The sequence below is a fragment of the Gavialis gangeticus genome, unplaced genomic scaffold (assembly GCF_001723915.1).
Source record: "Gavialis gangeticus isolate Ggan-Ray unplaced genomic scaffold, GavGan_comp1, whole genome shotgun sequence".
Lineage (NCBI taxonomy): Eukaryota > Metazoa > Chordata > Crocodylia > Gavialidae > Gavialis > Gavialis gangeticus.
This window is the reverse complement of record NW_017728994.1, coordinates 39662059-39688401: the sequence shown is the minus strand read 5'-3', so window position 1 is coordinate 39688401 and position 26343 is coordinate 39662059. Positions and strand designations below refer to the sequence as shown.

At 38.4% G+C, this 26343-nt stretch overlaps 1 protein-coding gene across 7 annotated transcripts in view; it reads left to right on the top strand.

Annotated features, from left to right (window-relative positions):
• The window catches only part of LGI1 (leucine rich glioma inactivated 1), a 50446-nt gene extending 31355 nt beyond the window's left edge, over window positions 1–19091 (top strand). For 5 of the 7 annotated variants that reach the window (XM_019502612.1, XM_019502608.1, XM_019502607.1 and 2 more), the window contains 8 exons: window positions 5550–6001; window positions 6363–6434; window positions 10245–10316; window positions 10418–10489; window positions 15379–15450; window positions 17138–17307; window positions 17664–17828; window positions 17917–19091. In XM_019502612.1, the coding sequence (XP_019358157.1) occupies window positions 5811–6001; window positions 6363–6434; window positions 10245–10316; window positions 10418–10489; window positions 15379–15450; window positions 17138–17307; window positions 17664–17828; window positions 17917–18734 (1632 nt within the window). In that variant the 5' untranslated portion in view covers window positions 5550–5810 and the 3' untranslated portion in view covers window positions 18735–19091. Of the gene's footprint in view, window positions 1–1622; window positions 2248–5549; window positions 6011–6362; window positions 6435–10244; window positions 10317–10417; window positions 10490–15378; window positions 15451–17137; window positions 17308–17663; window positions 17829–17916 lie in introns of those variants that run through there. The other 2 variants (XM_019502611.1, XM_019502613.1) reach the window with 2 other exon arrangements.
• Window positions 19092–26343: the final 7252 nt, after the last annotated feature.

The following is a 26343-nucleotide window of genomic DNA, read 5'->3' as shown; positions in this document are numbered from 1 at the left end:
TAAAGCTGGCTGGTTTGGGGTAATTTGTGTAAAGTATCTTAGTTTTTGAGAAGTTGACAGTGAATCAAAACATTTCAGACACTTCACAGAAGCAGTCAAGAGTAACTTGCAACTCTCTAGTTGAGTGGGCACACATGACACAAGCATCAGCATACTGAGGATAATTAATGGAGGTGTTTAGTTATCTTGGCTTTGGAACATAACTGGTTGGTATTAAAGAGATTCCTGTCCATGCAATGGACTGACTCTTAACGTGCCAGTAAATGAAAGAGACTGACCTAGTTTGCCTTTCTTCTCAGCTGGCAGCAGATACAGCAGCAGTTTACTCAGCCATTAGACCCCAGGATTGTCCTGGCTGTTCTGCAGTTAGCACAATGCCTGGAACATAGCATCAATCAATCAGTCAATCCCAGGATGTTACTGAGATGGGAAAACTGGGAGAAAATAGGGGCCCTGCACAGAGGAACTCTCAAATCATAAGTCAGAAGCATCTTTGTGATAATCCCTGGGCTACTGTGTTACAGTGTAAAAATAGCTCAAGCCTAGTTATATTTACCCTACAAAACGAAGAACAGCTTTTTCCTCAGAGCGGATATTGATAATTGCGCCATCAGAAGAGCAACCCTTTCAGAACTGGTTGAAATTCAAAGCAATTGTCTTTGTTTATTGAGGGTGAGGTAAAACAGACTTTCTGATGGTTTGAATTTGGCATTTGCTGTAGAATTTGTTAAAAGGACAACACAAAGAACATAAACCCAGAATCAGGAGAGACTCATAGGAGTCTTTAGTCTTAAATTTTTGCATTCTGGGTACAAGTGGAACACAACCATGATAAGCTGCTGCTTAGTAGCCCCTCTAAATCTGGGTATTATGGTAGTTTGTGACGTAAAACACGTGGTGACTGCTGTTTTCTATCTGCCTGGCAAAACATGATGGGCCTGATTAAAAGCATTAAAATAAATCAGAAACTTGACACTGATGGTGAGCTTTGGATCAAGTTTTACGTGCCCAAATTGAGCACAGAAGACTGCCAGATTTTCCAAATGCAGAATAAAATAAGTAACAACTATAGTAGTTCTCATTTCTGCCAAGAGAAATGCGATCACCATCAAACCACAGGAAGCTTATTAGAACCTTGTGGTATGTCACTTTTAAAAACATTGTGCCAATGTGAAAATACAAATATAGTCAGTTGAGCAGAATTAATCCTTCAGAAATGTATGAAATTTGGTAAAATCATAACTTTGGGTATACTTCCTGACCTTTTGCATTTTGTTTCTTCAAATAGTCTAGTAAACAACTTTAATGATAAAAGCATGGAGTACGAGTAAAAAATGATTCTCTTACAAGCAGAGAGGAAAACAGAAGCAAAAAACACTGTCACAAGCTGGTTCATGTCTCTAAGGACTAGGCTGGCCTCATTCCACCTTTTTATTTTTTAGGATTGCTTCTCTGTCCTGCTTTAGCTGCTTTCATGAAGCTAAAATAGAGCAGGGAGTACCAAAGTAACCACTATATGCTTCATTCAAATGTGTAAGTTAAGGCAGGTGCAAAGCAATTGCTAAAGGAAAAACTACCACCAGGAGTTAGCAGTTAAGCCTTAAGTGGTTGTGCAGAACATAGATTACTGCAATTCTCCGTGTTGCCAGGCTACAGTAGCCACCTAGCAGTAGTGGGAGTGGAGCAGAACACAAACGGAATACAGTGACATTCAGATCTCGCAATCACTGACTGCTTAGGAAGCTCCGTCAGTTTTAAGAAACATTTTCTAGAAAAACAAGCAGCATATTACTTGCCCACTGGTATAGTTCTGCATTTGATCAGCTGCTTTCATTTATAAATATCACACTGAAAACAAATTAGAGGCAATAGGAGCCAGCAGCATAGTGCAAGCTTATCCCTGCCCATTCTGAAACATGTCTGCCAGCCTGTACTGCCATTGCACAGCAAGGTGAAGATTTTTCAAAGTACTGAAAACAATGCCTACATGATCTGAGAGATCTCTGATAAAACATTTCATAACTCTTCAATTTATTCTTACAAACCTCATGGAAAACAAGGAAACAAATTAGGACTTTGTTGTCCGATCAGAACCTGAATCATAAAGAAAAACAAGGTATTAAGGACCTAGAAGGAGATCAGGTGCTCTGATGGATACACAGCAGGCAATTGCATGTTCTGTTGAGCCAGAAAGCTAACAATGATTGCAGTGGTAAAGGATAAGCCAAATACGACAATCACCGAAGCGTGAGTATACCACTGAAAATCCACAAGCCACTTTGTTTTTAAAGAATGTTATGGTAAGAAATCAGATAGCTTGGTGGAAGTGAGGTCTGGGGAATGGAATTTTTATCCCCCTCTTTTGACAGAACTAACAAATATCTATCATTTATATAACTGGTGAAGAAAAGTTGTTTTGGTACATCATTTTAAATGAGAAGCCAATGTTCAAGAAGCCCACCGTGTGTAAAAATTGGTCATATTACTGCTCTGCTGCAATATGTCTAAAACTAAAAGAAATGCTTCCTGAAAAATCTGCAACATCAGCATGTTTTAATGATGTTACCAATGTGGCTAGAATATAGACTCAAAAAAAAAAAAAAAAAGCTAGGCTATTCAATGGTTGAGTTCAGTGCAGGAGTTCAAAAAATGGAACATACAGCTTCATTGTTAAGGGCAAAATATTTGGAATGGATAGCTTTTCTCTTGCATAACACTTGAAGAATGACAAAAGTAATGGTGAATCTTTTTGGCTTGCCTACTCACCCCCATAAATGCTTTTGTGTGGTGACTCTCATTGAGCAGGTTTGACTCTCACAGAGCACAGGGTGTGTAAACTACCTTAGTAAGTTCCACAATTCTTGCCTCCATCTCAACCACACAAACTTTGCAAGCAGGAGCCCCTATCCCTGATACAACAGCATTTGACTTATAACAATTCAGGACTGTGTTCTAGAGTAATCCTGCCAGTTTGTATTGATGGTAGTCTTTTTTTCAGAATGAAAGTAGCTTTGGGTTGCTACACACTGAATTGAACCCCACTTCAAAAACAACTGTTGACACTGAAGGTTTATTGTAAAAGTAAACACTTGAGCCTGTCCTTGGCATGCATCAGTTGTATAAAAGAAAAACATAACTATCAAAATTTAGCAACTCCAGTTGTCAAGGAGCACATTCATAACCATCTGCCATGTTGAGAATTCTCAACCATCTTGTGAGGCAAGTATATAGAAACTTGACCCCAAAATAGGATAAGATGTTTGTAAGTCTTAAGTAGAATCTTCTAAACAGACTGCTAGTTTGAGGACTCCATCATCAAGAACAGACTCTCCCTCTCTTGTTTTTTATGAATGATAGGATTGAAAGAGCACCAACCATTTAAGTAGATAGATCAGAAATTGGCAGCCTTTTGGGCCAGAGCTTGCAACATGTTCCACAGATATTCACCTCCCAGAGAGTTCAAGACACCTATATTTATCTTTGCTGCAGGCACCCACTCTGCAGCCAGGGTTAGCATAGGCACAAGAGAGCACATAGGAGGACTGTGGAGAGGATGGGGAGCTCAGCACAGCTGCATGCTGCCTGATCTCCATGCCACGTCAAGCTAGGGCAGACCTTCCTTCCAGGCCTGGATCCAATCTCTTTGTGGTACAGATCTAGTCTCTGTGCTGTAGGTTGCTGACCCTTGATCTAGGTTGCTTATTTCAGTCTTATATTGCTTAAATGTAAGAGTCATTGGAAAGGATCATGGGATCACTGCTATAGTTGCTCATACTGAGAGACACACAAAGGGAGAGCAGATTCAGCCATGTAAGACAGACATGCGCCTTTCCTTTCTATAGATGCCCCTGGTTATCACTTTGTAATTCAATTAGCTTTATAAAATCCACTGTATGCTGTATATCCATTCTATAAAATGCATTAATGAAAGGTAGTCATCAGAACTTTGCTTTTTCTCCTGGGTTTGGAATAGCCAACAATAGCTTTATACACAGATTGGATCAGACATTGTTATGCAGTACAGAGAACACTGGATGCTAAAGGCTCTTTGCTATAGCAGAGAATGGCATAAGAAAGAATAGTAGCTGGAAAATTTAAAGACAGATAAATTTACATTGGAACTAAAGAATAAATATTAAAAGCATGTCTAACTATTGTAAAATACTACCAAGCGAAGTGGTGGATTCTCCATCTCTTAAAAATGTTTATATAAAAGCTGGCTACCATTCTGGAAGATGTGTTAATGAAACATAAGGTTAACCCCCTCCCCCTGGTCCCTTCTGGTTTTAAAATCTATTAGTATTACACACTAAAAGTAGGTAAGATTACATGAAGGAACTTAAAAAACCTAAGTGTTCTTTCAACCTTAGTTATCTAGATTAGCTATGAACTAATCCTGGTGACTAGAGAAATACAGTTGTATTAACTGCTCCAGTTTTGCTTTTTCAGCCATTATGTTAACTCTGCTGCATTTTCCTATGTGCAAAATGAAGATAATTGTATCTACTTCACATACATGGGGGACAGGGAGGAAGTAAATGTATCCTGTTTCCAAAACCCTTTGGGATCCTCATATAGGAGTGCTATGTCAGTGCCATCAAATAGGTCCTTCTAAATGTCTGACAATTATTTTTATTTTACTATTCTTTATAACTTAGCTCATTTATTTTAAGATTCTCTAGTGTAAGCTCTTTGGGGCAGAGACCATTTCTTACCATATGTTTGTGCATGTGTTACATATGTACTGAGCACTAAAATTTCAACAGGAGACTCCAGATGCCACTGTAACATTATTAATAATAATAATAAAGATAGGTCTCAGTCTTGCTTATACTGAAATATGGTGCTTTCCTATTTATAATTATGATAATCTCAGTGTTGTAAACGATCTTTTCCTCTTCTAAATATGATCAAATCAGGCATTACCCAAATACATTTTGAATTGAGCAGTACTGGATATATTATTTTCTTAAACAGTGGCTAATGCACCTTATTCATCAAGCTCACAAACAGGTAAGGATGTTCTTTAGAAATGCAGTCTGGAGGCTATTTTGTATGATTGACTATTTTGTTTAGAAATGACAGTTGTGAGCAGTCTCTTATACACAGTAATGCTTTCCATATGTGCCTGCTTGTTTTTCAGTGGTACAAACATGTGCAATAAAGGCTGTGGCTAGAAATTAACAGTTTTTCTAGTAATTATTTTGATGATTTCACTTGATTTCATTTTCTGATATTGGCTTGTTACTTCTCTTGTCAATTGCAATGTGTAAAGCACAATTCCCAAAGGTTTATGAGGTTGTAGAGATCCAGTACAAGATGACTGATTTCTCCCCGTACACACATGAACACTCCACCCCACACCCACTCACCCACCCACCAGCAAAACATAATGCTGTACTATTTTTGGTAACAAGGAAAGGGCCTCCCTCGGAAAACAGAAAGCAGTGTATTTTCTCAGTTACATCACTTCGCAATCTAATGCTGTGTTGTGCTCGGTGTTTTTGTGGTGATGCAAGTCTTTTTTTTTTTTTTTTTTTTCCCTACAGCCGGTTGGATTTTCCCCATCTTACAGCACCTCGCAGGTCCCTTCTCTGAGCAGTACATTGCCTGAGTGAGTAGAAACACACAGATCAGCTGCAGGTTTCTATCTACAGAAACAGAGTGAAAGAAAAAAAAAAGGGTTGGAGAAGGAGAGACAAATATTGACTTGGCCTTATAAAAAAAGACATCCAACGGCTGAATAAAGAAACCCTGTTCATGTTTTGGGATATTCTTTCAACTGGCTGGAACGAGAGTGGATCAAAAGAATGGGAAATGCCAGCAGACCCTTTGGAAGAATTGCTTATTTCCTATGCCTTTTATCTGTGCTTTTGCTGACTGAAGGGAAGAAACAAGTGAAGCCAAAATGTCCTACCTTGTGTACTTGTACCAAAGATAATGCTGTATGTGAAAATGCCAGATCTATTCCACGCAGCGTTCCGCCTGATGTTATCTCAGTGTAAGGGCTGTAAGCATTTGGTTTTTCCATTTATGATTTAAAATGAACTGGTATGTTTGACGTTTTCGGTACATGCTGAAGGATGCTTGCAGTAGGGAATCCCTCCAGCATTCGGAAACATCAGATAAAATGTTAAATTGTGTTGCATCTCTGAATCCTGTTTTTACTTGTCTTTTTTTAGCTCTCTATGCCTTTTTACATGTTTTTCTGCATTATGTGAAACCTATGACAGCTTGATTTGTTTTAGTAGTTAATAGTAATTATGTAAAGACATTATAGTGTGATGCACAGCCCAGTGTTAAATGATGATTATATCAGATTGCATTAACATAAGCTTGTGTTTTTTCTCCTTTCTTTCCAGATCCTTTGTGAGATCTGCTTTTACTAAAATCCCAGAAGGGAGTTTTTTGTTCGCACCGTCTCTGCATCTTCTGTGAGAAATATTTATATGATACGATTATTTGTTACGAAACGTGTATCCGCAAGCCCTATACTCGGGGTCCCACTGTTTATTTTATAAGAAATAGCAAGTGTGGTTTCATTATATCACTATTAGTATCTGAAGGTAGTTTTTGACAGATAGAGCATGATTAATGTTGGTTTTTAACTGTTTGTAGTTACTTCATGGCTTAGGTTTTAATTTTGCTGTCGATGCTACTTTGTATAGATTAAATTCTGAGGACTGTTCTCTGTGACAGTGCATCTGTTATCCTTTTATGTATCATACTTTAATGGATGTTAGAAAAGGCATCTCAGTGTTGCAACAACTATACCTGTGTTGTTTCTGCAGTCTTAGGGCCTGATCCCAAAGCGTGCTACACACTTGTAACTCTTATTGCTTATGTACTCGGGACCTGTCAGGATCAGATCCCTAATTTCAGTAAGAGATATCCTGAAGTCTTTACTCAGGCAAAACTGCAATTGACATTAATGGAAATGTAGACCCTTCAATGGGAGTTTGTTTAGCTGGGGGTTGGATTTGGCACATCATTTATTATTCCTTGTTCTCTTAATCTACATTTAAGGTAACAAGTTTTTTAATAATCAGAAATTCTTGAGCAGTCATTCCAAAATCAAATCTGGTGACAATGTATGCACTGACTTTTTTTTTTTTGAGATGTAGGTTCATTGTTGTGTAAAATATTACAGGTCCATAGCAGAATTAGCTACCTAGAAAACTGTGAAAGTGATTAAGTGATTATATAATGACTTGCTATACAAAGATACTGGAGAGAGAAATCTGAACTGTTCATACTTTGCTTGGTAGCTGTTTGAAACGTATCCAAATTTGTTTCAGAAACTTGACAAAAAAGACTTTTCAGAAACCAAAAATGAAATCAGACACCTGTCTGTGGCTGAGTTAGCATATACAGTGGATCTGGTCTGAAGTGTAATCTTGATGTATTGGAGCCTTAAGGCTGTTACATTTAAACTGTTGGTGCACTGATAGTTGAAGGCATGACCCTAACTGTACTCTGCTACCTCAAGTGGAGCTGATAAGGAGGTGCAGGCATATGTACAATTTCAGATACAGGATTAATAGGTAAATGTAGTTACTATGGAAACCTAAATGCTGTTCCATTGTGCATTATGTTTGACAAAATTTTCCCAGGTGGTAACATCACAAAAAGATAAATCTCACATAACTCCTGTGCTGGGCCTTCCACCAGGAAGACAAATAAAAGTAGTAGCATTTATATTGTGGAGCTTGTATATTAGTAAAGGAAAAAAGGACACCACAAGCCTCTGTCTTGGCTATGACATGCCATCTACATTTAACAGTCCTACTACTCATGTAAGACAGACAGAACAGGTTAGCTGAAGGATGAGCAGGATTTCATTCAATATTTATCTAGCATGACTGGGTTTCCTTTCGTTTATGCCTTTCACTTACCTGCCACATATATTCCTTGTGCTGCTGCTAATAAGCTGCCGCACTAGACTTGCCAAACTTAGAAAAACAGTTTTTGTTCCAGCCTGGGCTTTGACAGGTGATGTGCTAAAACAAGTGGTACAAACCAACCACAAATATCTTATGTGAGAAACCTAGCATTTTTAAAAATAGTGCTGAATAGCTATCCAGATATATTTCTCTATGTAGTCTCCCTGGGAGCTGACCTACTTGCCACGTTTGGAAAAGTCAGACTTTTGGTCTAGGGCAAGTGAGAGCAGTCCCTTCTTACATAACAAGGAACACCCAAGCAAACTTCCACGATGTAGGCCCTATACTTTAAAAGAATCTGCCACTGGTTGAAGAGGTAGGACAGAAAACAAGAACAAACAAGATAAAAATAACTAAAAACATAAACTAATTTTAAACTAGTTATGGGTTTGTATGTGACCTCTACACTGGTGGTTTCAGTTTACCAGGTATGTAAAGAGTAGTACATATTGCTACTGGTTAAACAAGAGATCATGAAATTATACATCCAAGGTCCAACTGTAACTTGATCTCTTCTAAATGTCATGTGATTTCTGGATGTGACGCACATCAGTCTGTATTGTAATCATTTATCATTATTTGAGTTGCACATAGCAGCACGGATCAGAATCTAGGTCCCATTCTCCTAAGTGCTATGCTAAGCTCCCATTTCTCAACTCTAAGAACAGTAATATGGAGGGACTAGACATGGAGAGACTCTAATTTTAGGAGACTTGTGTTTTATGCTCTTTACATAACCAGAATATTATGAAGAAAAAAACATAGGAGCAGTGAAGTCCAAATAATGGATCTTAGCAAAATATCCCCATTACTACTTTGGCCGGCTTCTGACAATTTTAAAACATATAACAGGATGACTGCCAGCAGAAGGCCCACAAACTACTTAAAGAGATACTATCCTATTCCTTTATGCTACCAGGAGGGTAGATTGTAATAAGATGATAATTATCCTGAGAAGTCTGTTAACAGAAAAATAAATTGCACCCAGGCTACTGATGCAGATATACCGTGTGGTTCTTCTGGCAGGATTTGGCCTCGAGTTTGAAACAAATATTATTTACTATCAATAATAATTAAAACAATGAGGAAATTTTCTAATTACCACTTCTGTAGATACATATCAAACTCTTATGTAGAAGAAACATAACCTACTATAGTACAGCAAGAAATAATTGAACTAGAGATTAGGAATACAGGCTCTTGAAAAGAAAAGGAAGAAACTAACTCATTAAGTGTATTAATTTAAGCTTTAAAATTTCAAATCCTTGAATGCCTGAGGATATTGGCATATAAGTTCATGAACCATTTCACGAATCCAACTGACTGCAGTGTACTTTGCAGCTCCAGTTCCATTTGGAAAAGTAGAACTCATCTTGTTTGGAAAATACCTAGTATGAGAGATGTGATTAACTTTGAACAATCTAAAATGACCAAATGCAAATTAATTGCATTCATTTTAAATAGGTCTGAAAAAAATATTGTACTTTTTTTTTCTGGAAAACTTTAACTGTGTGCCAGGGTACAATTCAACCTGGAATGCGACTGCCAAGCAGGTTCTGGTCCCTCATTACCAGCAGAATTAAAGGACAACACAGTGCCCTAGAGATGCATTTATACTGCAGTCTACAGGAAATGTTTTCAGTGATACTTGTGGAGTCCCATTGTTTTAACAATTAGCTTGTGCTCGCTGCCTACACCACCAGTGGCATCTGTGGGTGGTTTGCGACCGCCACTGGCTGTCACTGACACTGCCAGCGGTGTCTGTGGGCAGCACTCGCCACACCCCCCACACCCCCGACAGCATTGCGACTGCCTGCAGCAGCTCCCCACTTGCCTCCACCATGTGCCATTGCTGCCTGAGGGAGCTTGCCATGCCCCACCAGCCTCCAGGGCCGCACGGCATTCATGGCCTTATCTAGTGTCCTGGGAGGGCTCCTGGGGCTGCAGCAGCAGCAATCCTGCCACTTGGAGCCTGGTCGGCAGCCAGAGAGTCGCTCTGGCTGGCCAGGCTCCGGTTTTGAGCAGTTTGTGCTGTCCCTGTATACACTGCTCCACTTTTTTTTGCACAGGTTTTTTTGACCCCTGGATATCCTTGCAGCAAGGAGAACAGCTGAATGTGCAGTATGTGGTGCCTGTCTGGATGTGGTCAAAGAGTTCAGTTCAACCCTATGGTACCCCAGTCTTTATACAAACAATTCCTTCAGGCACTTGGTGCGAATCTGGCCAACCTGGAACTGCTGAACCGCGTTCAAAAGAATATAATAATCAGACAGTTTTTAAATGTTGTGTCTTTTCATGCAGGTTGTTTACATCAAACTCTTTTGATGTTATCAGTGATGATGCTTTCATGGGCCTTCCTCATCTAGAATATTTGTAAGTGGACAACGTTTTTTCCTAGAATTACTGAGTAGGGTGGGTAGGTTTTCAAGTTACAAGTGTTGCTTTGACCCAAATAAATTTATTACCCATTACAGATTTATAGAGAACAACAGCATTAAGTCAATTTCAAGAAATACTTTCCGAGGACTGAAATCTTTAATTCACCTGTAAGTACACTGGTTGCATACCTTATGTGGACTGTTTAATTTAGTAACTGAATCATGCAGTGTTGTTTAATTTAGTATCTCATGTTATATAACCATTGATGATGATTGTTGTTTAAATAGAGTTAATATAATCTTTGCATGTAACCTATTTTCAGCTGTTTAGCTTAAAAAACTGTCTATGTACTGTGGCATGTTTGATCACAGATTCACATAAGTTTAGGGCTGGAAGGGACCTTGTGAGGCCATTGGGTCCATCCCCCCTGCTCTGGACAGGAAAGACTGTTGGGGTCAAATAACCCCAGCACGGTGTGCGTCTAGTCTCCTTTTGAAGATCTCCAGGGTAGGTGCCTGCACCACCTTCACTGCGAGTCTATTCCAGGGTCTGGTCACACAAAATTTGAAGAAGTTTTTCCTTATATCCAGCCTGAAATCTTCTAGGAGTTTATGACCATTGCTCCTGGTTTTCCCCTGGGGTGACCAATTTTTCTTCCACTGAAATTGATAGTCAAATGACTGTTGACTTCAGTGGAATCAGCATCAGATGGTTATGTTAAAATTCTGGCTGTTCTAAGCATCCAAATTAGAATGAGACACAATAAGGGTCTGTAACACTTTCAGACACTAATAATGTGGTCCATTTAACACTCTCACAATTATGGCTGCTCAGCCCTTCAGCTGTTTGGAAAAATGGTGAGGACCTGACCCTCCTACAAGCTTTAGGGCATCAAGCCAAAGGTAATGGGGGAAGTGTATTTTGTTCCTTTTTAGAACAATAGTGAGAAGCACTACAGAGTAAACTGGATTGAATTTTTCTCTAACTTCACCCATGCAACCACACTGAAATTAATGGGATTGTTCCAGTGTAAATGAGGATAAGATCCGTTCTGCTCTCCACAGTTCATCTTAACTTCTTGCGTACTACATAGGAAGAACAACCCACCTCTGACCATTTGCCCTCCATGCCCCAGCACTGATCAGAAGAGTCCATTCAGATTACAGTCTTACTGTTCAAGAATAACTTTATGATTAGGCAATCAGCTGAAAACAGGCTGAACTTTGAAGCCAAATTGAAAACAAGCATACAGAAGTAACAACTAAAACATGTAGGGGAAGGACCTTCACACACAAACAAAGTATGTCTAAATTGCCTAGGGCAGTTAGATATGTTTATATTAAGCTAGCTTTAAACAAAATAGCTCAGATCTCAAAAGCAGTACAACTGTATTACCTGAACAAGGCAAATTAGTCTGAGCAGGCCTCTGTGCTTACACAACTGCAACTGCTTCCAGTACCCAAGTTAGCATCATGTATTGTAGATAAAGGGGCATACACAGTAAACTGACACCTGCAACAGAGTACTATTTGCATTGTCTAACTTATCAAAGTTAAGCTACTTTCAATTTAAATCAAAGTGTTTTTGTTATTTTCAGCCAGTTTTCATCACACATACCCATGTATCAAGTTAGTTATTTTATTATTTTCTCTAAATACTGTCTTTAAAATATACAATTACAGGGGAAATCTTTTTCTTCTATAAAATAATGTATGGAAACAAGGGTTTGTTATGTAGACTTTCATATCTATAAAGACTAATTAATTTTAATTGAATAAAATATATTGCTGTGCCTGACACATGCATTAATGCCCTACTTCATCATATTAACTTACAGGCATATATCTTGGAATATTTCTTATAGGCAAGGGGAGTGTATTTTGACCTTTTAGCCTCAACATAATAGATTCTAAAAGGGGTCTGAAACAGGGTCACTTGGTTTTTTGGTTCAGATATGGTCAGACATAAGGGAAAGTACAATTTCACCTATATATATTGTAAATGTAATTCCAGTTAATCAAGTTATACACTGTAGGATACTTTGCCCTTTTCTCCTTGCATGATGTAGACCATATCCCCAGTTGGTTTAAACGGAGTTCACAGTGACTATTCATTTATGAAGTTATTCACATAATATTCACAAAATTAAAGAAAGAGAGAGCAGGAGCAACATAGAGTATATGCACATATACTATAAAAATCTGTATTACATTTATAAGCTAACTATAGCATAGTTTAAAATACCGATATTCTATAAAAAAAATATGCAGATAAATAGCCCCATTCAATTTATATTATTACTTCATTCATTTTGTGGCTGTAGTTGTCAATGTACAAGCTGCTTTTTTCAAAACAGAAAAACAGAGCATACTATGTATCTATGCACATCATACAATCAAAAATAGCATCATGTTTGACTGGTGCTGGTTTCTGGGGCCCACTCAATAGTTTTGAACAAGTAACTGTATGTAGAATATGGGACAATAAGCAGCCATTGTTGTCTGCCTGCAGTTGCAAGAACACTTTAGAATATGGATTTATACATTCTACACTGTATGTTTTGGGGGTGTTTCCCCACTTGCAGAGCTAACTTTGAAGACAAAGGCAGAATAATTACAGGTCCATAAACTACTGAATGTGACACACTCAGTTGGTCATCCATCCTTTACCTATAATATTTCCATGTCTGCATATTGGGGGCATCTGCATGTGTGCATTACTGCAAACTTGACTAATTAGCTCCATAGTAAAGTGTCACTATCTACACGTGCAATGCTATTAGGCAGTTCTGGGCACATGTTTAAACACTTCACCTGGGAGCAGCATGAACTGCGCCAGAGTTTATTCAGCGATGGTAACTGCAGGTGTAGATGCACCCACTAAGAAGAACAACTAGACTCTCTGAGGCAGTTAAACTTGAAGAAGAGCAGAATATTATTGTTGTGTAAACGTATAAAAGAGATTAACAGTAATTACGTGTACTAATGAGTTGCATAGAGTGATGGCAGAATATGACCTTTGTTCTTCTATATAATCTGCCCACCTCCTTTTCACTACTGTATTTTTACATTGCAATAAAATTAGCCAAATAACCACATTTTTATTTATGCAATAATTTAATTGTGTCCTCATTAAAACATAGAGGCATTTCATAAAATTCATAGAAAAGTAGGTCTGGAAGGGATATTCATCAAAATAATTCATTTTTGATTTAGAGTTGAAACTAAATTCATATACGTATGATTGTATTTTGATTTGTTTAATACCACAATCCTAAATTGCAGAATATTTTAGCATAGGAAATTATTTCAGGGCACAAAATGTAATTCTGAATGCATCTTTGAAGGTTATCATAAAAGCAGAGCATCTTTCAGAGTTTTAAAATATCTCTCTTCTATCATAGTTACAAATTTGATTCAACATTTACCCCCTCATGAGCTAAGTTAAAGTTTTCTGAATGGGTATCACTAAGAGTACCAGGTAGAGGTAAGAAAATGAAATGTTATTAGGTGTTTTCCAGCAATGGAAGGTATAAAATGCCAAGCTTTCATCCAAGAACTGGATTTAGATCCTTCTTTAGATTCATTTTTGTCCATTTAATTCCCACTGCAGTGAGAACTCGTATCTCTGTGTTCACCGTGTCTATTTGCTTGATGTAATCAAGCTCACATATGGCTCTGATACTGCAAATCAGGGCTGTCCAACTGGTGGCCCACATACAGCATGCAGAGGGTTAATGTGCAGCCCCTAGGCTCCTACGTGATTGCCCCTTTTGGTTTGGCTGCTGGCACAGCTGGACTCTCTGGGCCAGGGGTTTTCAACCTTTTTTGAGCAGTGTACCCCCAGTGGCCAGTCGAAGGGGGAGCAGCAGCTGGTTGCGGAGTGGGGGGGGATAGCAACAGCCAGTGACAGGGCAGGGTGGCAGTGGCTGCGCACTGAGCATCAGCGCAGGGTGGTGAATGGCGGTGGCAGCTGCCATGTGGAAGCTTCTCCTCCCATGTCCATCTGTCCGGGCAGTGCCTGTTTGGCCTGTAGAGTGGCGCTGCTGCCCCCCTTCACTAGCCCTGTTTCTGTGAGGTGGTGGTGCTCTGTCCACGCCCACCCATGTGTGCTCCCTGGGACCTTTCAGAGTATCCCCAGTTGACAACCTCTGCTCTAGGCCTTTCCCTCCTTCCATCAGGTTTCACTTCCTGCTTCTGCACCAGTGGGCAGGGTGGGGAGACATACCCCTCACAACTGACAGGGTGCAGCCCAAGGGGCCATGGCTCCCACTTATGCAACTTCCACAAGCTTTGTGGCCCCAAGGTGCTTTGAAGTTGGAGAGCCCTACTGCAAATGATCATAAATCTATTTATATTCATCCATCCAAGCAGTTGCTTTAGCTTCTATAAAAATACTTGTCTGCATAAATTTTAACCTGTGCAAAACCTTATGTTTATGTTTATACATTGGTTGCAGTGGGCCAAATATGTATAGTATGCATACACAAAAGCAGTATTAAGGTGCAGTTCTTTAAGAAGTAAAAAGCAAAAATGGCATAATGAGGTTCTATGTTTAGTAGAAGCAAGCAAAGCACCTCAGTAGATGCTTAACTTTAAGACTGGAGGTAGTCCTATTGATTACAGTAAATTTAGTCCCATGTTTTAATTTAGGCACATGCTTAAGTGCATTTTGAACAGAACCATTGTGACTAAATATCTTCTTGTTGGATATGCTCAAGCTACAAGAAGAAAAAACAGATGGGAATTAAAAAAACAACAACTAACTAGGATCTGAAGGACAAGTCAGTTTTTTTTCCTTTTTTTACACATCATAACTAAAACAGAGTTTTTATTCAGAAAGTGAATAAATTAAGTGAATTGCACCCCAAAGTAAAAGAGAAAAAGTGTGAATATATTTTATCAGAAGGAGTCACAAAGTAAATGAGAGAACCTATAAAGGAATCCTGTAGAACTAAGTACTAAAGTGCATTATTGTTCTTTACCAGAAAAAAACACTATTACATTTTACAGAAAAATACCATCTGATGACTGACATAAAATATCTTCTCTTACAGGAGCCTTGCAAACAATAATCTCCAAACACTTCCAAAAGACATCTTTAAAGGCCTGGATTCTTTAACAATTGTGTAAGAAATCAGCAATTTCTTTGCTCCCTGTGTTACCAAGTAGACAGTAGGCCAGTATAGATAGTGGTGGAACCTAAGATTTTGGTGGGGCAGAGGTAGCAGAAGGAAGGGTGGATCCAATTTATGCTGAGTGTTGTTAATACTTTGTTTTGATTGTGTAATGTTTTTCCAAGATATCAAAAAGAGTGAAATATTTAGAATCAAGATTAAATTATAATATTAAATATTAAGATTTCAACATGTTCATAGTCACTGTGATACTTGTGTATGGTTCCCTGAAATAATAAAAATACTTACCTTAAATCTTAAAATGTATTTTTAAATATAGAAGGGGAGTGGCATGAAGGTAGGGATAAGGCTGCTTAACCTAAAATGTTCTTATTTTCATTTCCAAAATACTCTCAGATGAGTCTCTATTGAAAGTAATTATCATTTTAAACCTCTTACTGAGTACTGTACATGAGATGCTAACTCTAATCGCAACTAAAAAAAAATGAAGTTGTTAAATTTTAAATAGGTAAAACAAAGAATATTTCATGTTTGTAAAAGTACAAAGTATATTTTGAAATATATATTCATTCATTCTACTGGAACAGCTCCTGTTAGCAACATACAACATTCTGGCTGCCCCAACATGGGGAAAGCAGCTACAAAAAAAGGCTTTTCTCACTTCCTCCACTACAGCTGCTCAGGAGTTAGTTTTAGGACATACCCAGTGTTTCCTGCTATAGTAAATGTTAGAGCTGACTGCACATCCATTGAAATGCCACAGTCACACTGGGCATAGCCCAGCAGCAAGTCAAGGCCACTTCTGCTAGTGCCTGGCTTGCAGACACCATGGAAATTTTGCACCACTAGTGTGTGCAGCTGTGCTTCAATACTACAAAATAATTCTTTGTCTACACTGCTAGCTCTCTCCTACAAAAATTAAGAGAATGCTCTACAGCACTTTTAATCACCCACTACAGTCCCACATATGCCCCGTGCTCTTCACAGGGGTGCTTAGTACAGGAAGATACTTGACACCTCCAGATGGGTGCCAAACCTTATAAATTCCATTAACAAGAATGGTAGGTGAGGGTCTCAACTGCTCTTCAGGGGTAATTTGAATTTTGCATAATTAGGCCCAAAAGCAAATTTCAGTAAGTTTGATCGGAAGAGAGTTCTACTTGTATCTACTGTGGCCCTAATAGATTGCATCAAAATGAGAAAGGAGAAAATAAACCAATTTTATCACTCTTATTTCCTACCCTGATCATGGGTAAACAGGGAAAATCCATGTTGTGGTTCAGTGTCTGTTGTGTTACAATATTTGCCATTTTGTCATCTGTAATGTCTTCCTGGGAAATGCTAAACTATGAGAAATGAACCAAAAAAGGGCCAAACAGTTTGGCAAGGATTTGGGTATCTGTAAATTAGGGAATATCAGCAGAGGAGAATTGGTAGAGGAGATAAACCTTCCCACTGATTATCAGTAATGAATGGTAATCTATTTATACTGAATCTATTTAAATTAATGCAAATAATTTTAATATATATTTTTAAGTAAGTTCAGGAGAAATCAATTTAGGGAAGCAGCAGCACAAAGGTTGACATTTCATAGAAATCCTGTTTATTGTAGCGTGTCATGTCGTGGAAAAAACAGCAGCTAATTCATGCTTTTCAATGAGTGGTTTATTTGTTATAGGGATCTTAGAGGAAATGCATTTAATTGTGACTGCAAACTAAAATGGTTAGTGGAATGGCTGGGCAGCACTAATGCAACAGTAGAAGATATTTACTGCGAAAGTCCACCAGAATATAAGAAGCGTAAAATCAATAGCCTCTCTCCAAAGGAATTTGATTGTATTATTACAGGTAATGTGTTCCAAATTTATTTAATTTTGTTTCCTTACAACCAAAGATATAGTCTCAAAATTTAGAGCCCCTTTCTATTCATTGCCTATATAAAGACTGCATATACAGAGCCCCTTTCTATTTATAGCCTAAATAAGGACTGCAACAGACCTATCACTGTTATAGGTAACATTTTTAATTTTGACAGAATAAAATAAGACTTTAATAATTTCTCACACCTAACAAGAAAATCAGCTACTGTTTAAATGTATTTTTAATGAAAAGGTATTGGTTAAATAGCTCTTTTTAATACAATGGAAACGCATAAGAAAATAAATGCTACCTTTGGTTACCACGTGTTGTGTGCACTTTTGCAGAATTTGCTGTTTATCAGTCCCTCCCATATCAGTCTCTGTCAGTAGATACTTTCTCATATATGAATGATGAGCATGTGGTTGTTGCCCAACCTTTTACTGGAAAATGCATCTTTCTTGAATGGGACCATGTAGAGGGGACGTTCAGGAATTATGACAACATTACAGGTATGAATAATGCATGTCAAATCACATTATGCTACCTGATCTAAAGGCCGGTCCTAATGTTGTCTTTACTTTACTTTTCTTTTTGTAGGTACTTCAACTGTGGTGTGTAAGCCCATAGTTATTGAGAGCCAGCTATATGTCATTGTTGCCCAGCTTTTTGGAGGCTCCCATATCTATAAGAGAGATATTTTTGCTAATAAGTTTATAAAAATTCAAGATATTGAAATTCTTAAAATCCGAAAACCCAACGACATAGAAACGTTCAGGATTTCAGAAGACTGGTTTTTTGTTATAGCAGACAGTTCAAAAGCTGGGTTTACCACAGTTTACAAATGGAATGGAAATGGATTCTACTCTCATCAGTCTCTGCATGCATGGTACAGAGATACTGATGTGGAGTATGTTGAAATAGCTGGCAAACCTCATTTAATTCTATCTAGTAGCTCCCAACGACCTGTCATATATCAATGGAACAAAGGAACAAATGAATTTGTTAAACGTTTTGATATCCAAGACATGGAAGATGTGTATGCAGTGAAACACTTCACGGTGAAAGAGGATGTATACATTTGTTTAACAAGATTTATTGGTGATTCTAAAGTAATGAAGTGGGGAGGTTCCACATTTCTGGATTTACAAAGAATGCCATCCCGAGGATCAATGGTATTCCAGCCTCTTCAAATAAACAATTATCAATATGCCATTCTTGGAAGTGATTATTCTTTTACTCAAGTCTATTATTGGGATGCTGAAAAAGCAAAATTTGTGAAGTTTCAAGAATTAAACATACAGGCACCAAGATCTTTCATACATGTTTCCATTGATAAGCGAGATTTTCTCTTTGCTTCAAGTTTTAAGGGAACTACACTGATTTATAAACATGTCATAGTTGACTTAAGCGCATGACATCCATAATTCTGAGATTACATTAGACTTTCTACCATAAGTGGACAAAATGAACTAAATGCATGACAATTCTCTTTATCCTGCTTCCAGATGAATGCCTTTAAAAGTTGAGATTGCTAGAACAAAGCATTACTAGTATCTTCATCTTTAATTGTCAAGTCTAGTGGTGTTGGAAGTTGCATTTTTTAACAAAAATAAATTAAATGGTTAACTGTTCTTTGCATCCACAGTATGTAAATATGTGTGCAACTGCATCTGTTGCTATGGAAAAAAAATACTAAGATGTAATTTTCCATTTATTTATTCACCTGTTTGAAAACAACTGCCAAATAAAATGTTTACATTTTCTGTCTTTCACATTCCAAATATGATTATTTGCAGGTGATACTTTTGATTTGTGTGTATATTATGCACACACAAAATAAACACAAGCCCTGTATTGTCCACAGCAGTGTTTTGGTTAGATGTTTCTCTTAGTATTATAAACCACAACAGCAAAGCGTGAGTGGTTTATACATCTAATCAGAACTTCATTATTAAAATCCATCATCACACCCTGATCCTATAAATGTTCCTAGGTGGACTGACTCATGCACTCATGTGGAGCTCTTCTGGTTTATACAGTAATGCACACAGATATAAGGTTCATCCATATTGATCCAAGTGCAGGATGGGGCTTTATGTTTGTACCATTGGAAGAATTTGATTTTTTTTTAATAATGTATGGAGAAATCAAGAGAATAAAAGCTTGTTGTTATAGGCTTTCTAAACTTTCTAATGACGCATCAGAACAAGTGTATCAGGTATGTACAGTGGGTGAAAACTCAGAGCATATCTTAGTTTTTAGCTAGCATCTTTCCTATAGCTAAAGTTCACATACCACTTTTTCAGATTCCTATGTAATTGTATCTCTTCCTTTCCAGCATAGTTGCAATTATTTCCTCTTCAGTAAATGTCCCTTTTCCTCTGGATGTGGCTAACTGAAGATGTTTTTCTACTATCCTGCACTAGAGATCAGTAACCAACATCCTCAGGGAGTTTTAACAGCACCAGGACAAACACAAAGCTGCTGTAAGCATTTGTAGCTCCAATAGAATTCTCTCTCCCACCTGAAGTTCTACCAGTTCTAAATTATTAAAAAGGCAAAGATGATATAAGGTTTTCTGTAAATATAGTGGATATTTAGTTTGCAAGACATCAGGGCCCAGATTCCATTGCTCAAGAGTACAGTTGAGGAAGAGAATACAAATGGGTTTCAGCTATTCCACCTTTACATTCCTTTTATGCTGGACCAAACTACATTAGGCCAGTTCCCTTTGAGCCACTGTAACAGCCCAAGAAGCCATTTTGGCAGCAGGAGATCACTAAAGCATAAAAAAGTGCTAAGACTATTCCCTTTCTTCAGCTACACCCATTACAGTGATTCTGTTATCCAAGAATCTGACCAAATTTGCAGAATCTTCCCAAAACCAAAGCTGTAAAGTTAGGGTAGACTTGCATTGACAAAGTTGCAAATAACGACGATGACAATTACTCTAACACAAAAATGTCAAACTGGTTTGAGCACCTGGGCCAGATCTGGACTTCCGGGCTCCAGTCAGACCTGATCCGGACCCACCTACAGTGGCAGGGCAGGTAATGGCAGCTGCAGGATAAGTAGCAAGAGGGAGCCACAGGCTAATGCATCTATTGCTTGCCTCCTGTCACCAACGTGCATCCCCAATAGGATGCCATACCCCAGATTTCATTGGCAGGCCCTGCCCTGCTTCTCCTGCCCCCAAATTCCCAGCCCCTCTAGGAGCCTTCTAGGCTAGACGACATGGCTCTGTGGGCCAGATCCAGTCTGCTAGGCCATGTGTTTAATACCCTCTACCCTTGCTCTAATATATCTTAGGCTGTGGCCTTATTTATCCATATCCTAGCTCTGAGTGCTTAATGCATTAGTTATAAATCCATGAAACTTTACTGACTTCTGTGGGATTTTATGACTATAACTGAAGAATTTGACCCTGTAATTTTGTCCCCTATTTAAAAACATTACCTCATGCTTGTTTTCAGGCCCAAGCATGTAGAGTGCTGAGCATTTCCTAATGTTGCAGGATTATGCTCGTCACCCAGAATTCCTGTAACATTTTAAAAGCTGAATTCCTGTAATGCTTTCTATGCAGTATTCCATGTCTCAGATAGTTTCTGCTAAATGACAAAGTAGTGACATGATCATGCTGGAAGGGTGCTGCAGATGATATGCGAGAGACAAGGATTTTTTGAGGTGGTATCTTCTAGTTGGAGCTTCTGCATAGGTGGGAGAGATTTTAGAAAAGCTTCCAGGCACCAGTTACCTTTCCAGACCTGAGGATATTTTGTCTATGTGGAAAGTTTCTCCAAGATCTGGAACTAACACTACTGAAATAATGATTTAAATTGCAGAGTTTCTCAGCCGTTTGTAAATTCCAAAAGCAGTTTTTGTCAAATAGCCCTAACTCTGAAAATCTGGTAAAGGTTTCACTTTGCACACAACTGAGTATTATTTTAGTTTAGCATTTATGGCACTGGAAATAGTTTCATTCCACTAATAACATTTGACTGATGCTAACTGGTCACAAATAGTGTTAGTTCTAGAAGACAGGCCAATTTAATCACAAGTGTAACTCCCTTGACTTCAGTAGAATCAAGCTAGTACTGGACTTTGACTAAGAAACTAAGAAATTAGAAGTGAAATTTCATGGGGTGATATCAAACCAACATATTACAGCTTGCATAGATTTTTGTTTGAATACCTATAGGGAGTCATGTGGCCTTGTATTTTAATACCCATCTCTAAGATATATATGTGTATATGTCATTTATAGAGTAGACAGAATCTATAACCTCTACAATAGGAAGCATCTGATTGACAAGACTTTGCATGTTATGTGTCTTGTTTAACCCCATGAACTGAGAGTTTAAGTGTTCTGGTCTCCAGCATCCATGGAGCCCAAAGGAATGAAGACTGCAAGACTGAGGGCTTGGTCATGTTCTCTTCTTTGTGTACTGATGCTAATAGAGGCCCCTGCCAGTACAGTAAAAAGCAATCTCTAAAATTGCAGCATATTCTTTAAGAATAAAGCAATATATGTATGTTGAAAAGCAACTATTTTATGCTTCTACATTTAAAACTATCACTTTCTACATTAAAAATGGCTTGATTTTAAAAGTAGGAAGGATTAGTCTATGTAAACAATATCACTGAATAAGTTATGATATATTGGAAACCTTTATTTCTCTAGTGACTGTAGAAAGATGACTGAGGTATGCTCAATAACAACTTCACACCTGGTTCTGAATTATTCCTTAACATATCCACAGTATTTGGAAATACCATAAACTATCTTTCCAAGTTTAAAATATATTAAGATATTAAAATATTTTCTTAACAACTAGCCATTATAAATCTCATCTTGATAGGTAAATGACTAGTTTACCGATTTGCTTTTATTAGTTTTTAGCTTGATTACCAGACTGATGGTATTTTTAACCACAAATTTAAAAAAGATGCTTGATTTCATCATTGCAAATATTGGCTGGTACATCTCCAATTGAGGATTCAATACATGATGCTTTCCTTCAATTCACTGTAAGTGGCAAAGGAGCCGAATGGAAGTTATGACACTATCTAGCAAATTATGCAATAATTTCTATCACATCTTGTCTTGTGTTTTTAGTAAACCCAAGTTCCAAGATACGGAACTAAACAGTACTGAAATAATGACTTAAATTGGTAGAGTTTCTCAGCAGTCTGTGGATTGCAAAAGGGAGCAGTCTTTGTCAAATATTCAGCATTTAGTCACTTCTAGTTAGAACTTTTAATCAAGATATGATTAAATGATCATAAGGTGATACATAAACCATGGTAAATAAATAATGTCACATATTGTAATATTTTATGCTCCATACTACGAGTAGCATAGCTGAATTTAACGGAGCTGGGCAGGTGTGAATGCGTCCTTTATTCATTACCCAATTATGAGCTGGCCTGATGTCTTGTCATGTAATTGTGCCTTCTGAAGAATGTGTTTTAGAGAGTTATATCTCAAAACTAGCCAGCCACATTGTCAGTGCTGTAGTGATATAGCTGTATTCTCAAGTTAGCACTTCCTGGAATGATATAATGGGATCTTACTGTTATGCTTTTGTTTAGGAAGTTTAGAAAGAGTGGAATGGTTTGAAAGACATCTCTGTGCAATATGTTGCAATTTTAAAACTATAGGAAACCCTCACTATTCGCGAACTCCGGGTTCACAGATTCAAATATTCGCAGGGGAGAGCAGAGCTGGGAGGTGGGCAGAGAGCAAGCGCTTGGGATGTGGAGAGAGGTGGCAGCAGCTGTGTCAGCATCTTCTCCCCTGGAGACAGCCGCCACAGTGCTTGGGGGGAAGGGGTCAGTCCCCAGGTGCTGCTGGGGAGCCCCAGGGTTGGGGAGGGAGGCAGCAGCGGCGGTGGCATCTTCTGCTTCGCCGCTGCCGGAGGCAGCTGTGGCGACACTTGAGGGGAAGGGTTTGGTCTCCAGGCACTGCGGGGAAGCAGGGGGCAGCTGTGGGGCTTGAAGGGGAACCAGTATTTTGCATTTGCAGGGATCTCTGGAACGTATCTCCTGCGAATGGTGAGGGTCGCCTGTACTTGCTTAATAAGATAGTATTGGGTATCTGTCTGCTAGTCATGTAATTTTGTTGTTGATCTGACTGTTCCTTTAAGAAATTTTACCTTTAGTCAGCACTGGTGATTTGGGAGATTTTAAGTAATATCTGAGAGTTTCCAGCAGTTAGATGAGTTAGCAACTTAGTATAGAACTCCAGCCAAAATTGATCTCTTAGGAAAAGCATTTTATTCAACTAACTTATGTCAGATGGTGTTCACAGACATTACACTTGGTTTCTTACTGTACAGAGGACATTTTGCTGCACCATATAGGAATGGTGTATTTTTGGCACAGAACTCACAGTAGCTGGGCAGCCATTAAAATGCAGGAGAGTAAAGGCTGAGTAGGTAACTCCTGCTATATATTCATAACTTTAAGGGACAAGACACCTTATAGGACCTATTCCATTCTGGTCCTTGCATAGAAGGGCCCTTGTATTACCAGTGATGTCAATGGGAGTTCTAGAATAAGACCCTTTGCCAAGTAATAAATATACTTGAGAAGAGCAGGGATACTGATAATTACTGATTTAACTAGAGATCAGTTTTCTTATACAACTCTTAACCCTTGATACTATTTAATCATTTTAAAGTCTCAGACACAAGACTATTGGCAGCACTGTGTTATGCCACGCAGCAATAAGCAACCTATAATTGTTTTAGCATAACTAAATTTTAAAAAGTGCAAAGCTATAAGGGAATACACAAATCACAATCTCCTTACCTCTTTTGGAAGGGAGGTTGATGTATACAATACTTCCAAAATATCTGCTGTTATGCCATGATTTATCTTTATTTGGTATAAACCTGTGACTTATCTCAAGTATAGGGGAAATAATGAATGATCTGACCAACTACTCATTTTAAACTATTTTCGATTTTCAACACTTCTTAACAATTTCAATTTTCCCACAGAAAATTCACTTACAAAAAGTTCTTAAGGAAGTTAAATTAATTGACATAAATAACAATAAACTGTATTATTTGGAAAGTTCTGTGTGAATCACATTTTCATTAGAATTTTCTTCAGTTTTTCTCTTTTATTTCTTCTCTTTTTTCTCTGAATAGATAATGATGACCATAAATCTAAGTATATTTCAGGTTGGAAATAATTATTAACACTGTTGATAACATGTGTAGTATGTTTTGATATGTTCTAATGGGAAGCTAATGTCTGTTTAAGAGCTGTATTTACGTACATATTCATTACAATATGTTGTGTTAGTACTTACTGGAAAATAAAGAATATTTAAACCATATAAATATCATTAACAGTCTTTAGGCTGTTCTTGGACATTACTGAGAATGGCACAATGAACAATCAGAAAAGTTATGTCCAGAATTCTAGAGCCAACAGGTGACAGAACATGACTGTGCTATTGAGAGTCAAGAACTCTGGTATTCATCCATGTCAAAGAAATGCTTTTCTCAGAAGTAAGCAACAAAACGTTTGATACATTTCCAGCCCAGCAAAATTTCCCAGAAAACCCCAAATATCAGTAGTACACAAGAAATATGGTAGGACATGAAGATACATAGTCCTGACAAATCCTATCTAGTATATGTAGGTTTTATCGAATTCTGATAGTGATACAAACTCTGTGAGACATTAACTCTGTTACAATGTTCCCCAAAGCATTGCAGGTGCCTTGTACAGTACCAGAAATGTCAGGCTTCTATCAGTAAGTGGTAGAAACTGGGATCTGCAAAAGGAATTCCAAAAGGAAGGCTGCTCATGGTATTATCTCCCAAATCAGTCTGTTACACAAATCAAATTATTGTCTAAAGGTGGGGGTGTCAAACATCTGGCTCGCAGGCCAGATCTGGCTCATAGAGTCATATGATCCAGCTTGTTGATCTTGAACTGACCGTGCTGGAGCTAGCACATACAGCCAGTGCTTCCGGGTGCCATGTGCAGTGTGCAGCCCATGCTGGCCCCCTGTGCCAGGTGCAGCATGCCCATGCCAGCCCCAAGGCTCACTGTGTACATGACACAGGGGCTCAGTACAGGGTTTGCACAGCATGTGGTACATGGGCTGGACCCAGTACTGCATGCAGCACAGGGGGTTGGTCCAGGTTGTGGACTGAAAATAGAGCCCTGCAAATTGGCCCTGTGTGCTGGCTCTGGTACACGCAGTCAGCCTGGACACCAATCTTAACCAGCCCAAGAGCCAGTGAGCAGGGCACCACATGCAGCTCATGCCCCAGATCAATCCCCTAGGCCACCTGCAGTCAAGTCAGGCAGAGGAAGTGGGACCTGATCTGGCCTGCAGACTGGCCCAGTGACATTCATCTGGCCTGTGGGGTTGAATGATGAGATTGACTCCCCTGTCCTATAGTGTAAGAAAACCATTGAGCATTCTGTAGCACATCACATCTCATCAGCATGTGCTTAAGATTTATTCGCTTTTGAGTAGCCGGGATATCTTCAGAAATAGCATGGATCCTTACCCCCCTCCTTCCTTGGCTGTTTAAAACAAAAAGGCAATAATACTTAGTGGAGTAAATCCAAAAGAAGCAAAACAGGCTTGTTTATCCCCTCCATTATTAATCAATATGATCTACCACTCCTCTCCTGTCTCTACATGTTGCACATCCTTGCAGCTAAAGTGAAATCTCCAGCATGCATGAAGAGTAAGTCAAGCTACAGCTACTGTCTACTTTTGTAGGATCATCAGTATGACACCCAACCTCTACTGAAAGGTGCATTAAGTACAGAAGCAGGGTATATTTATGATACCTCTGACTTTAGAGTGACTAAAGTGAGGTAAAGAAAACTGCTAACTCATGCATTTAAGGCTTCTGGGACTGTTTTGTAAGCATCAGCTACTATATATGGCCTGCCTCTTTGCTAATGGGATTTTTCTTAATTATACATCTCTTATGATTTAAATTATTCTATTATAGACACATAATTGTTTGACCTTACAGCTCA